The sequence below is a fragment of the Sapajus apella genome, unplaced genomic scaffold, assembly GCF_009761245.1.
Source record: "Sapajus apella isolate SASKATOON/1434 unplaced genomic scaffold, GSC_monkey_1.0 scaffold33, whole genome shotgun sequence".
NCBI lineage: Eukaryota > Metazoa > Chordata > Mammalia > Primates > Cebidae > Sapajus > Sapajus apella.
This window is the reverse complement of record NW_022436973.1, coordinates 22,617,451-22,630,813: the sequence shown is the minus strand read 5'-3', so window position 1 is coordinate 22,630,813 and position 13,363 is coordinate 22,617,451. Positions and strand designations below refer to the sequence as shown.

Sequence of the window (13,363 nt, the reverse complement as noted above, 5' to 3'; positions counted from 1 at the left end):
GCACTTTGGGAGGCCGAGGCGGGTGGATCATGAGGTCAAGAGATCAAGACCATCCTGGTCAACATGGTGAAACCCCGTCTCTACTAAAAATACAAAAAAAAAAGTAGCTGGGCATGGTGGTGTGTGCCTGTAATCCCAGCTACTGAGGAGGCTGAGGCAGGAGAATTGCCTGAACCCAGGAGGCGGAGGTTGCGGTGAGCCGAGATCACGCCATTGCACTCTAGCCTGGGTAACAAGAGTGAAACTCCGTCTCGCCAAGGAAAACACAAACCAACAAAAGGAAGGGGGGCTAAGTAGCCGGGTGCGGTAGCGCACATCTGTAATCCCAGCACTTTGGGAGGCCAAGGCGGGCGGATCACCTGAGGTCAGGAGTTCCAGACCAGCCTGACCAACATGGAGAAACCCCGTATCTACTAAAAACACAAAATTAGCGGGGCATGGTGCGGCATGCCTGTAATCCCAGCTACTTGGGAGGCTGAGGCAGGAGAATTGCTTGAACCCGGGAGGTGGAGGTTGCGGTGAGCCAAGATCCTGCCATTGCACTCCAGTCTGGGCAACAAGAGCAAAACTCCATCTCAAAAACAAAAAAGGAGGGCTGGGTCCTACTGGTTACATATACTGACACAGCTGTCAGTATAGGCGTAGGTACCTAGACAAGAAAAAGACTCTACTAAGCCTCTACCTATCAGAAAGGCCTGGCCCCAGGCTGCCATTCCTGAGAGCACTTGAGATCTGCTTATCAGGGTTTTCATATCTTGTCAATGCCTTGGCTCTACCAGTCCACACATCCTAAGGGCTGCGAGGGAGAGTTGCGAAATCATTTTCCCTCCAGGGCACCATCTTGTCAGGAAGCCAAAATCAATGTAGGGAGAACACCTCCCTGAAAGGAGTTGCAAGCCTGGCATCCCAACCCTTGAGCTCTGGAAACAGCGCTGTTTGAGTATCTGGAGCCCCAGACCACAGACACTACTGCTTGGGGAGGGTTCTCTCACTCAGGCCAGACTAGGGCAAACACTGTTCATTGCTATGACTCTGTCCTTGCCAGTAGAACCCAGAGAAAGCAGAGAGCCTAACCCGAAGGAATGAACCATGTTTGTTCCCAGGCAGCCATGACAATCCTGTTTCTCTTTGTAATACTCAATTTCCCATTCTCCCTTGAAGTGGGAGGAGCATGTGACTCAGTTCTGGCCAACAGGACTTAAAGGGAAGGGTCCTGGGAAAGCAGGCCACTTTCGTGATAAAGTGGGGTAGCCTCAAGACCTTCACGGAGCTGTGGCAGCCACCTTGTGGTAAGGAGGAAACAATATGCTAAGGATGGGACAGTGGAAGGATGAAAATCTAGGTCCCCAATGATCCAACAACCATGACACCCACTTCCCGACTTCTTGTCAGGTTGGGAAAAAATAAACCATTCTTTGAGGTCCTACATGTTACTTATAGCAGAATGCGTTCTTGATTGTGGTGCTTTGAGAGTATGACAGAAGAAAGTGTTGTAAAGGGAAGCTCTCTGCTGTGCAGCACGCTTGGGTCCCTTTGCCTTTGGGGCTTCACCATTAACGGCAAACCTGTTCTCAGTCTTCATGTCTATACATTCAGCCTGCAAATCTGCCAGTTGCTGTAGGGCGGCTTAGGCGACTGCAGGCTGCATCTGGCTGTCCTGTCACCTGTTTTCTGGTTAGCAGCTTAGTGTCCAGACTCTGAGATAGAACCAGCTTGAAATCCCTTTGACAACAGTCTAAGGGGAAGAGAAAGACCCACTGGGCAAAAACGTTGAACCACGACTCTTCCCGAGACCCACTGGGCAAAAATGTTGAACCACGACTCTTCCCGATCAACATGGCAGAGCTTGGGCTTTGGGCCAACATTCTGGCATGGGCCAGTGAGCACCTCCCGTCTCATGCTTCCTCTGGGGAATCTGTTTACTCCGGCTTTGCCCCTTGTCCCTTACCCGGGCCTCACCTCCCACACCTGCAAAGACACCAGCAGGCCAAAGAATACCACTAAAGAGGCTTTCTCCATTTTATTTCTTTGGGAAAGGAAAACAAAAAGTCTTTCCATCACATATGGTAGAGATATATATTTATATATATTTGTATATAATTTCTTTTGTGGTTGGACGTCCCAAAGCTGAGTCTGTTCATATTTTTTTTCTATTTTTTTTTCTTACTAATGCCTTCTCTTCTCCCTGCCCCTGTGGCCTAGGCCCAGGTTCTAGGGCAGGTGCAGTGAGGGGTAAATGGAATGGGCAGTGGTTGCCAGGGTGGCCTCCCACCCAGCTCTGAGAACTGGTGAGGACCACCCAGAAGGGCTGTGCAGAGGGTTAGAGGCCAAACAGAGGGGCACTCATGTTTTTGTGGGGGATGCACAGCTCATTAAACAGTCACCAGTCATGGAAGGAGGCTGGTCAGGGGCTGGGGGACTTGCTCACAGTAGTTGCCAGCTCTCTCCACCCTGCCCCCCCAACTCAGTCTTGGGGGTGGGAGGAAGAGAGAGTGAAAAAGAGAAATATAAGGGCTGAGGGCCAAGCCTCCTCCAATTTTTATTGCTGGTGAATTAGAAATTTGCTTTTCCCTTCCTGTCTTGGGGAGATGGACTCTGAGAGGGCCCCAAGAGGAGGAACTGACATTGGCTGACCTAACCCCTCATGCCAGGCCTACCCTGGGCAGATGCTGAGCCACCTCAGGGTGCCAGGAACCTCTCAGGTCAGCCTTGTTCTTCAAGGGCAATCACATCCAACCCTCCCTCTGCCCCTGAAACAAGGGCCTGCGGCTCAGACTTGGGCCAGTGGAGCTGGGAAGTGGGTAGTGCACCAAAGGTCAAGCAGAATTTTCTACTGGAAGAAAAGGTGAGACTGGGGAAGAGGCTGCCTAGGAAGATGATATGCTGAGCATGAAAGCAGAAAGAGGCCGGGGAATATAGTGCGGGAAGACATCGCAGACACTCGTCTGACCTCAGAAACTAGGCGGGGAGAGTGCCTGAGAGGCAGGTAGCACTTAATAGCTGTATTAGAGCCGGACAGTGGCCCTGGGTGTGGGGTCAGTCAAGCAGAGGGGGCTGTTGCCCTGCGGGATTCTGGCCAGAAGGGTGAGGGTAGAGTCGAGAAGCTGTCAGGCAACCCTTCCCAAGAACAGGAGGGCAGATCTTCCCTGGGTGCTGGACTTCCAGCCCCAGCCCTCCCCTCCCGCAACACACACACAGGGACACACACTCACGACCAGGCCAGGCTCTGAGGCCTGAGCCCGAGACCTTGGTGGGGGAGGGACTGGGCAGGTAGCCCTCTCAACCACAGGCAGGCCATCTGCTCCCACTTGTCCTGCCAATCTACCCAGGGAGGGAGAGGACTACAGGAAGGAGAGAGGTCAGGAGCCCAGGGTCTGTCAGTTTCAGCAAACCCAGTGCAGGCCCCCTCAGGCTCCTTTGGCCTAGGAGGTGAGCACAGTGAGCATCACTAGACACAGGGGGGCCAACAGTAGCAGCCCAGATCCCCAGAAGGACTGGGGCACCTCATAACTGCAGGCCTGCTGCCTCTATCTCCAACAAGGGGGTGCCAAGAAAGGGAGCATGACTTCCCCACCACCTAGAATCACCCTCACTTATCCTGCCCTCCCCCTATTCCCTTTTTTTAGGAGAGTCCGAGTGGGCTGCCACAGGGGCAGTGCTGGAGCTGGGAGGGCAGGTGGGGAGGGAGGAACCTGGTCACAGCTGCTTAGAGAACCTCTTTGGTCTGGGGATATGGGGTCTATGGGGAAAAGAGGTGGAGGGGAGGGGACACTGGGGACTCTGGCCTTTTGACAGGACATTTGTCATAAGGCCAAGTGCCCAGGTCGATCAGATTTCTGTGGATTCAATGCGCTCGAGGCGGGAGGGGGTCCATGCCTTCTTCTCCTCGCCATGTTGGGGAGTGGGCGTGCTCGCACCCCCTGCGGCCCCACGCTCCCGCAGCCGGCGCTCCAGCTGCTGGTTGCGCTGGTACATCTCTACGTAGCTCAGCTGCAGCTGCTTCTGGTACTCGATCACCTTCTCCTTCTCCTCCAGCCACACGCGGCGTTCCTCTGCGAAGCTGGCACCCTGGCGCTCCCGGGCCCGCCGCTCAGCCGCCAGCTCGGCCTGCAGCCGCCCCACCTCCCGCCGCAGGGCCCGCGTCCCGCTCTCCCCGCCGGCCTCCGCCTCCCCGTCCACGGAAACCAAGGAGGTGGCGGCAGCCACCCCGGCCTGACGGCGCATCTTAGCCTCGTCGCTTTCGCAGGTGGCCAGCGCTTCCTGTGGCTCGGCCGGGTCCACGGGGGTCAGCGCCGGCTTGATGCAGGCGGCAGGCAGCTCGCCCTCGCCCAGCTCCAGGCTGGCCTGCTTGCTGCTGAAGGAATCCCGCAGGCTGAGCAGCTGCTCCTCCTTCTCCCGCAGCGAGGCCCGGCCCTCCCGCAGCTGCGAGCGCAGCCCCACGATCTCACTCAATTTCTGCGACACATCCGCCTGCGAGTCCTTCAGCTGCTGCTTCAGGAGGGAGATCTCGCCAGCCTTCTGGCACACCTGGGCAGGAACAGGTGAGAGGAGAAGCCGGGTCAAGGCAGAGTTCTGCTCACCCCAACCCAGCCGCCAGATCTGGAGCCAGGGGCACCAAGATTCCCGGAGCAGACTCAGCCCCTCATCAGCAGCAATGCCCCTGGTTCCCTGCCTGGACTCAGGATGGACATGTCTCACCCAGCCTGGGTATGGCCTCCGGTCCTCACAGACACTCCCAATTGATTTTTGCCACCCCTGCTTCTTTCATCGCCCGTTATAATAGTGAGGGGCAACTACTCTGGGATTTCCCAGAAGGACAGAAGGGAGGCAGAGAGGGAGGCCCAGATCTCCAGCCCGCACCTCCCACTTAGTTTCCTCCATCCGGGGCAGGAAGTCGGCCTGCTCCTTCTGGCAGGCGGCCACCTTGTCCTCCAGCTCTTCCCGCTGCCGCATCAGCCGGGCCGCCTCCTCCTGCAGCTGCTTCTTGTCCTGCTGCAGTCGCAGCACCTGCAGCTGTAGGCCCTGCTGGGCACGCTGGGCACGGCGGGCCACCTGCTGTAGCTTCCCGCTGCAGCCCTGCCGCAGCTCGGCCAGCTCCCGCTCCCACGCTTTCTGCCGCTCCTCCAGCACCTGGGCCACCGCCGCCTCGCTCTGCTCCAGGCTGCGCCGCAGAGCTGCCACCTCCTGCTCCTTCTCCCACAGCCGCTCCTCCAGCTCCTGGATGAGTGCACTGGGCGAGGGCGGTGAGCAGGCCGCAAACGGCAGGCCTCCACCTCCACCCTCCCCAGAGCCCAGGTGGCCTGGCCGCCCCATGGATGATGACGACCCACTCTTGCTGGAGGCCCGTCCACTATCAGAGGTCCCCAGGTCCTGGTAGCCCGACCCCCCACCGCTGCTGCCACCACTGCCACTACCATAGCTGGCAGTGCCAATGCGGTTGATGTGGCTGGTGGAGGCACTGAGGGGCGCCAGGTGCTGGCTATAGCTGGAGCTGTAGGTGGGCAGGCTGGTGAGGGAGTTCCGGCCTGAGTCTGAGAGGCTGCTCCCACTCCCACCCGCTGGAGTCATGGTCCGACACTTGTCCAGTCCGCCTTTGAGGCCACCAGGGCCCTGTCGTCCCTCAGGAGTCCCATTGGTCTGCGGGGGGCACAAGTTCTGCATGGAGTGGAAATTCTTGGGTACGACAGGCTTGAAGGCTGATGGCCGGACTAGTGGCTCTGAGCACTGCAGGAAAGGCAGGAAGGGGCTGGGCGTCAGGATGAGGCCTTGGCCTTGGCCCATGCTCTTCCCTCTGGCAGAGACTTGGCCAGCCCCACCTCCCACCCCTACTGGATCTCCATCCTGAGGTCCCCCAACTGGGTTTCCAACTCTTGGCTCCCTGAAGCCAGATCTTTGTCCTGGATCCACCCAATAGACTTGGTCCCAGGGCCCTAGTCCATGACTCCTCAGCCCAGCCTCCATCCTGCCCCCACAACCCAACCTTCAAGAAGGCCCGCTTTGCCTTCCTCTCTGCGTTGCCTCCCACCACCAGAAAAAGGCTGTGAGGGTCTCAGGCCCAGGGGACTGACCTGGTCTAGCTTGCCAGAGGTGGCCAGGAGCTTAGGTGGGTGGCTGGGCTCACGATACTGCGGTGGGGCTTTGTCGCTGCCACCACTGCTGCTGCTGCCACCGCTGCTGCCAACTACGTTGCCACAGACATCGGTGTGGTCACTGCCCCGAAGCTCGCCATTGAGGTAGAGGGAGTTGGCGAGAGCCTTGTCCTCTGACGGGTAGCGGCCCGGCCTCTCCCTGCTGGCCCCACTGCTGCTGCCTCGGGGGCCAGGGAAACTGCCCTGGCTGCCCCCACCCCCTGTACGGGTGCCCACGCTCTTCATGGCAAACTCCTGGGCATGGGCCACCCCACTGCCCACACTGCCCATGGCCAGGCGGGGATCCGGGGGTCCGAGCTCAGAGGGCCGTGGGGCAAAGGCCAAGAGAGGATCCCGCCCTGGGTCAGCTCGCACAGGCAGTGTCTCCAGCTTCGCCATGACTAAGCCAGGAGGGCACTGTGGGCACAGGTGGGAAGGTAGAGATAGGTCAGACCCTACTCCTACTCCCATCACCCCAGCCAAGTCAATCCAGCACCTCTCTGCCCCTCAGTGTCCCCTTCCCTACAATGGGTACAAAGAGTTCCCAGGCATCCAAGGTGAAGGAATAGGGCTGGGATAAAAAGGGAGAACTTGGAAATGGGGCAGCCTGTTGCCCACCTGATAAAGCTCAACCCCCAGCGCTCCATGCACATAGCCCCCAGCACAGCTCAGCTCAGCTCCACATTCCATTCCTAAACTCCTGCCTTAGCCCCACCGTGCCCATGGGCTTCTCAGGCTCAGTGGTCCTCTTCTCCACTCTTTGCTGCAACCCCAGAATTTTGGGATTCTCCATCCCGGGTCTGGGCCCCTAATATCCCAACCTCATGGGCTGGAGAAATGGGGTTGGAAAGGAAGAACAGTGCCTGAATCCAACAGAGAACCACCTCAGAAGTTAGGGGAGGGAGAGAAAGATACATCTATCCAAAAATTGAGGGTGGGGGTCCTTCACAGCCCCCTAACCTAAGGAGTTGCAGTTAGGGCAGAAGTGGAAGCTCACTACCAGCGCTGGCTTCTCTCCTTGCCTTTCCAAGGGGGTGAGGGGCCGACGGATCCTCAAGCCTGGGACCCTCCGAGGCCCGGTCTGCAGGGGCCATGTGCCTCACTCTCGCAGTCGGGGCTCGGCCCAAACCAGCTGCGCGACTTTGGAGGGGCCGACTGAGCCATCCTGGACTGCAGTTTTCTCCTCTGCGAAATGGGAGGAATGAAGGACCTACCTTGCGGGGCTGCTGCGTGCCAGGCGCCCCGAGACGACGGGCGCCGGAGGAAACGGGGGACTTGGGGAGGGTGGGTAGGCGGCGCGCATCTGGGTAGCGGGTGGGCGCCGCAAAGGGTACGCCCTGTCCCCCACGGACGGACGGAGGCAGCGGCAGCAGCAGGTGGCAGGACCGCCCTCCCGGAGGTCTTCCCAGCTCTGCCGCACCAGGGCCCTGACAAGAGAGGGCCCCCTTCCCGGGATCAGCCCTCCGCAGAGGTCTCAGGGCTGGCTGAGGCCGGGGCAGGGGACGCAGTGGCGCCAGCTGACGGAGCCTCCCTCCGGGCCTGCGTTTCTCACAGGTGGGCGGGGGGAGGGGCGGGGCCGCTTACTCTGCAGTGCCCCTAAGGATCCGGCGCATGCCGAACCCGCCAAGAATTCACTGCCACCAGGAAGACTTCCTGGATTACTCCCCTCTCCCGCTCCCTGTGGACCTTGACCCTGATCAGTTTACTGTGAAGCCCTCTGAGCCCTTCTTGTGGGTGCGCGTCCCCCCCCCCACCAAAGCCGGCCCACAGGCGCAGGGGGGAGCCAGGCCTCGGATTACTTGTGCTCAGGGAGGCCCTGCTTCCTCGTTCCTTTGTCTCAGGTTTGCACCTGGGAACACCTGGCCCCAGAGATCTGCATAATGAAGCTGGGCAGGGGCACCAGGCAGTGTCTGCCTTGGGTTAGACCCTCAAATAAGTGTGTGGGAAATGGGAGGGGACGCCCTTCAGACCTTTTCCTGCTACTCCTTCCCTTCAAGGTTAAGAGGTCCACGTGGCACCCTGTGGTCCCAAAGACCATCTTCTACCCAGCTGCCCAGTTCTAATGCTATGTCCTTGCCCCAGACCAAGGGAACCTGACAAAACTATTGTCCTTCAGGAGTCTTCTGGCCCCCACACCAGGAATGAGGGTCCTAGGTTGTTGGAAAGTTCGCTACCAAGCCTGAGCACTAACTCTGTAGAATTCCATTCTCAGCGTCTGTCCCCGAAGGTGTGGAGAAGAGCACTTTGCCACCTTCCTCCTTTGGGCCCGTCTGTCCCCATAAGCAAGGGCCAGGACTAGGGTGAGACCAGAGAGCCACATAGGGCACAAGTGAAGGGTGCAATCAGCAAGCGCACAGCCCTGAGGGTGACAGTCTCCTTCCCTTGGTGACTTGGGTGCCTCTCTGGCCTCACTCTAGTCCCTGCTCTGCCTCCACTCCCCAGCATACTCCAGCCCACTATGCCTCAGCTCTGCAACCCCCTCCTACCTTAAATATGCCCCCCTTCCCTTGCCATCTCTGGGTACAATGTAGGGAGCAGCTGGGGACTGGGAGGATGAAAGCTGAAAGGCCTGAAGCTTCAAACCAGTAGGAAAGCCTGGGCAGGGTTTGGGAAAGAAGAACTGGCAAAATTTCATACAGATGAGGTCAGGCGGTAGGGACAAGGGAGGACTCTGGACTGGGTACCACGGTGGTGTGTGACACTTTTAACATAGGGGAGACTGCTCGGGGAAAAGAGGCATTTTGGGAAACAACAGAGGAACATACCTCTCAAGCACTAGATGGAGGCCAGGTGAGGTAGCTCATGCCTGTAATCCCAGCACTTTCAGAGGCCAAGGGGAGCAGATCACTTGAGGCCAAGAGTTCAAGACTAGCCTGGCCAACTTGGTGAAACCCTGTCTCTAATAAAAATACAAAAATTAGCTGGGCGTGGTGTGCACTCCTGTAATCCTAGATACTTAGGAGGCTGAGACACAAGAATCCCTTTAACCCTGGAGGCGGAGGTTGCAGTGAGCTGTGACTGCGCCATTGTACTCCAATCTGGGCGACAGAGTAAGACTGTCTCAAAAAAAAAAAAAGCACTAGATGGAGAGAGATTGAGATCATCAGTTTTCAAGGGTGCTGGGGGTGGGGCCCAGCATTCAGCCAAGGAGCAAAGGCCCAGATGTCTAGGAGGAACTCTGGGAGCAGGAAAATGGCTGAAAGAAGGTAGACCCGAAGGCCAAGATTGAGGGGGTTCAAGAATGTGGGGACAGTTTCCAGTTTCCTTGTTAAAAATAACAAGGCCAGGTAACACTGGGATTGAAGAATGTGTTGGCGATTTGGGAGCTGGAGACATCGCTGATATCTATGTCAGAATGGTTTCCGAAAAGTGGTACAAGGGCCAGATGCAGTGGCTCACATGTGTAATCTCAGCACTTTGGGAGGCTGAGGCAGGCAGATCACTTGAGGTCAGGAATTTGAGACCAGCCTGGCCAACGCAGTGAAACCCCATCTCCACTAAAAATACAAACAATTAGCTGGGTATGGTGCGCACCTATAATCCCAGCTACTCAGGAGGCTGAGGTGGGAGAATCACTGGAACCGGGGAGGCAGAGGTTGCCGTCAGCCGAGATCCTGCCACTGCACTCTAGCCTGGGAGACAGACTGAGACTCCGTCTAAAAAAAAAAAAAATCCAGGCTCTGTGGCTGACACCTGTAATCTCAGCACTTTGGGAGGTCAAGGCGGGTGGATCACAAGGTCAAGAGATTGAGACCATCCTGGCTAACATGGTGAAACCCCATCTTTACTAAAAATACAAAAAAAAAAAAAAAAAATTAGCTGGGCATGCCTGTAGTCTCAGCTACTCAGGAGGCTGAGGCAGGAGAATCACTGGAACCTGGGAGGCACAGGTTGCAGTGAGCCGAGATCACACCACTGTACTCCAGCAGGGGTGACAGAGCGAGACTCCCTCTTAAAAGAAACAAATAAATACAACAAAACAAAAGTGGTACAAAACAAAGGCAGTCCGTGAGACGAGAGGAGTGCAGAGAAAGAGATGACAGAGTTCCTGCTAAAAGAGAAGGGAGTCATTTAAGGAGGTTTGAGATTCAAGGGCTTTTTGATTTTAAAATTAATCGTGGTAGTAGAAACCTGAGTGTATTAATATGCCGAGGGAAGGTGCCAATAGTGAGGTGAAAGATCTAGGCAAGGGGCTAGCAAAATGGCTGCACCAGAGATCTGGGTCTGGGCAAAAATAAACCTCAACGGTGATCATGGTGATCTTGAGTGACAGGGTATAATGTCTGGGAAGGTGCTTGGTAAACTATAAAGGGCAGTACAAACATGTAGTACTACCTTCTCTGAGATCGGGACAGGACAATCTGAGCATAGGTTGGGGCTAGTTGTATGCCACTATGCCCTACTGTTTCTCTACAATGTGTGTAGTCCCCAGCCAGTCTCAGACACCTAGAGTCATGGATGGAGACAAGGTCCCAGGACCATTGTCCTGAGGCTCCTTTCTCTGTGCTCTACCTGGGGAATGCTTGACTGTCAACCCACAGAAGCTCTCTCTGGAGCCTCATTCCCTAAAGAGCTTCTTGCCATAATTGTAACCTGTCATGGTTAACCCCTTGTAAGCATGCCCTGCCCCTTGTCTCTCCTGAGCTTCGGCTGCTGCACCTTCTTTCCACAAAATCCCAGCAGGGCATTGGCAGGACAAGGAAGGGGATGTTTCCCTGATAAGCAGGAACTGAACAGAGAGGAAAGGTCAGGGTCCTGAACTGGTCCAGGTAACTGAGCTTTGGTCTGCAAAGGCAGCCTCCTGGTATCAGTGCACCACCCTGGGATGACAGCCTGTTGCCCGACTGCCTCGATCTCTGTCATCTCAGCCCTCAGTGCCTGCGGCATTATATACAGTATTAGCGTCACGGAGGGGCCAAACGGACTCTACCTGAACGTTACATGTACAGGTACCTTCAACCCACGGTGACCACCCAGCGCCACCCCCAACCTGTGTCTCTCCCAAAGCTAGGAACACTTGGGGTCTGAGAGGCCCCAACCCCAGCCTATTCTATCTCCTAAAAATCTCTAGCCAGCCCCTCCATCCAGCACCCCAGCTGGGGTCTCCTCACTGGACTTTCTTCTCCTACAATCCCTCCCCCCGGCAGCTGCCAGGGGACACCTTCTAAAGGGCAAAGCTGATCTTGTCCCTGTTCTGTCCAAATCCTTCCATGAGCAGGACCAAGTACAGTAGACAGAGGTCTGGCAGCATAAGCTCCAAGTGTAAATCCCACCTTGACTGATTAGGAGTGCAACCTCATGCAGGTTATTTCACCTCGGGTTTTCACATCTACCTTACAAGCATTTTAAGAAGTAAATGTATTATGGGTAAAACGCCTGGTATTCCTCTTGGCCCCCAGAACCAGAGCAGAGCTTGCAGCAGGGTCTGCAAGGCCTCCCCTGATGCCCCTCCGCCATCTCCCCTGACCTGGGCCCCTCTCTACTTCACACACAAGCTCTTCCTAGCTCTCTGTGCCCATCCTACATGCTTTTAGACCAGTCCAAACGCTGGCCTCAGGATAGCATCCCTGATCTCCAACCTCTGGAGGGGGCATCTTGGAACACTTGGCTCAGAACACCCCAGGAGGTTTCACTCTGAGGCCTCCCCGGGGCTGGCCTGTAGGTTTCCCAGGGGCACAGATAGCAGAGTCCTGGGGGTCTCTGGGCCCTGCACCAAGGAAATACAGGGCAAATGACTGTGGGGATGCTAGTTATGGGCAATGCAAAGAGGTAGTGACTCCGGGCAGGGAGATCAGGAGGGGTTTCCAGGAAGCAGGACTGAGGGAGGAAAGGGATCGGGGGGCATGCAGGGCTTTTGGGGTGCAGAGATATCCAGAACTTCTTGATTGGGATGAGTGAGGGGAGATCCATTTTCCCTCGGTGGCCTAAGCACTGGCCAGGGAATGGGCCCATCACCTAGCTCTTGGCTCTGATGAAGCCGGTGTTTCAGGACTGAGGGGGCCGAGAGCGCCCCCCCCCCCCACATCCCGAGCACTCACACGCGCGCACACACGAGCCTCTGCTGGGGGTGGGGGTCGCCATTTACCAGCAGCCCACGGCCCGCAGAGCCAACTGATAGAGAACCCAGCCACAGGCCACAGGACCTGGGGGTCCCTGCAGTGGGGTAAATCCCGCCCGTACCTCCCCAGGCTCCCCACCAACGCGTGTGGCCCCGGGGGGCGGGGCGCAGAGGGAAGAGGTGACATAATCCGAGCCGCACCCCCTCCGGCCGTCACCTCCCCCCAGGCCAGGCGAAGCATCCATGACATCATCGGCCTCCTCTCCGCTCCCCTCCCCCTTGGGACCCCAGCAGCGGGACGCGCCCCCTACCCAGTCTGAGTCCGGTCTGACCTGCCACGCAGTGCAGGAGGCACGGCGGCAGGTCGGAGCCAGGAGGGATGCCACGATGGCTTTGCCTCACTTACTCGCTGCCTCTGGGTCCGGCGCTGGGTCTCCGACTCGGGCGCCACCGGTCCCGCTCCCTGGCGCAGCCCCGAAGCCCGCCCGGCTGGGCGCGCGGCGCGGGCCCGGATCGGCTCCGCGCCCCTCCTGCTCCCCGCCCGGGCCCCGCCCACCAGCGGCTGCGGCAAACGCGAGCCCGCCCTCAGGCCACGCCCCCCGGGGCAGCCAATGCCAGGGTTGGGGCGGGGCGCGGCGCCTTAACCCCTTCGTCGCTGCGCCCCGCCCGCGCGTGGGACCCCCCCCCCCCGCCCCGCCTCGCCCTCTCTAGGGCGCAGCAAATCCGCCACTAGCCCCTCCGCTGGTCGCTCGTTACCCCCCAGGCCCTTGGGCTTGGGCTCGGGCTCGGTCCTACTTGTTCCTCTGCAACAAATCCAATGGAATCGCGCCCTTCCTGTATCCCACGTCTAGGAAGAGGGGGAGGAGTCCCTCTTGCTTGGGGGAAGGGGCTCCTGACTCGGAGCCCCGAGCCCCATTCCTCTTCCGCGCCAGCTCTTCCGGACGCGGCCTCCCAGCGGATGCCTTGAGACCTTGCAAGTCTGCTAGGTAGGGTCGGGACGAGCTGTCGCGGGTTTATCCAACCCGGCCAAGAAACGACCAGCTCAGGCGCGAGGACCACCAGCTGTGGTGCGGGAGGCGTCCAGGAGCAGTAACCTCCGTTCGTAATCAAACGTGGACGATTTGAAACTTGCTGATCACAGGGGATCACCGTCCGGAAGGTGCGACGAGGAAAAAAT

At 57.8% G+C, this 13,363-nt stretch overlaps 1 protein-coding gene across 6 annotated transcripts; it reads right to left on the bottom strand.

Annotated features, from left to right (window-relative positions):
* Window positions 1-2,001: 2,001 nt before the first annotated feature.
* LZTS3 (leucine zipper tumor suppressor family member 3) lies at window positions 2,002-12,739 on the bottom strand. 6 transcript variants are annotated; one of them, XM_032295573.1, is made up of 5 exons: window positions 12,593-12,739; window positions 7,089-7,313; window positions 6,069-6,545; window positions 4,861-5,724; window positions 2,002-4,527 (listed from the first exon to the last, which is right to left on the bottom strand). In XM_032295573.1, the coding sequence occupies exons 3-5, from the start codon at window positions 6,525-6,527 to the stop codon at window positions 3,829-3,831; spliced, it is 2,022 nt and encodes a 673-aa protein (XP_032151464.1). In that variant the 5' UTR covers window positions 6,528-6,545; window positions 7,089-7,313; window positions 12,593-12,739; the 3' UTR covers window positions 2,002-3,828. The 6 variants fall into 6 exon arrangements, with proteins under 6 accessions (XP_032151464.1, XP_032151465.1, XP_032151463.1 ...); XM_032295574.1 differs by having other exon boundaries at window positions 7,126-7,313; XM_032295572.1 differs by having other exon boundaries at window positions 7,129-7,313.
* Between the last annotated feature and the right edge of the window lie 624 nt (window positions 12,740-13,363).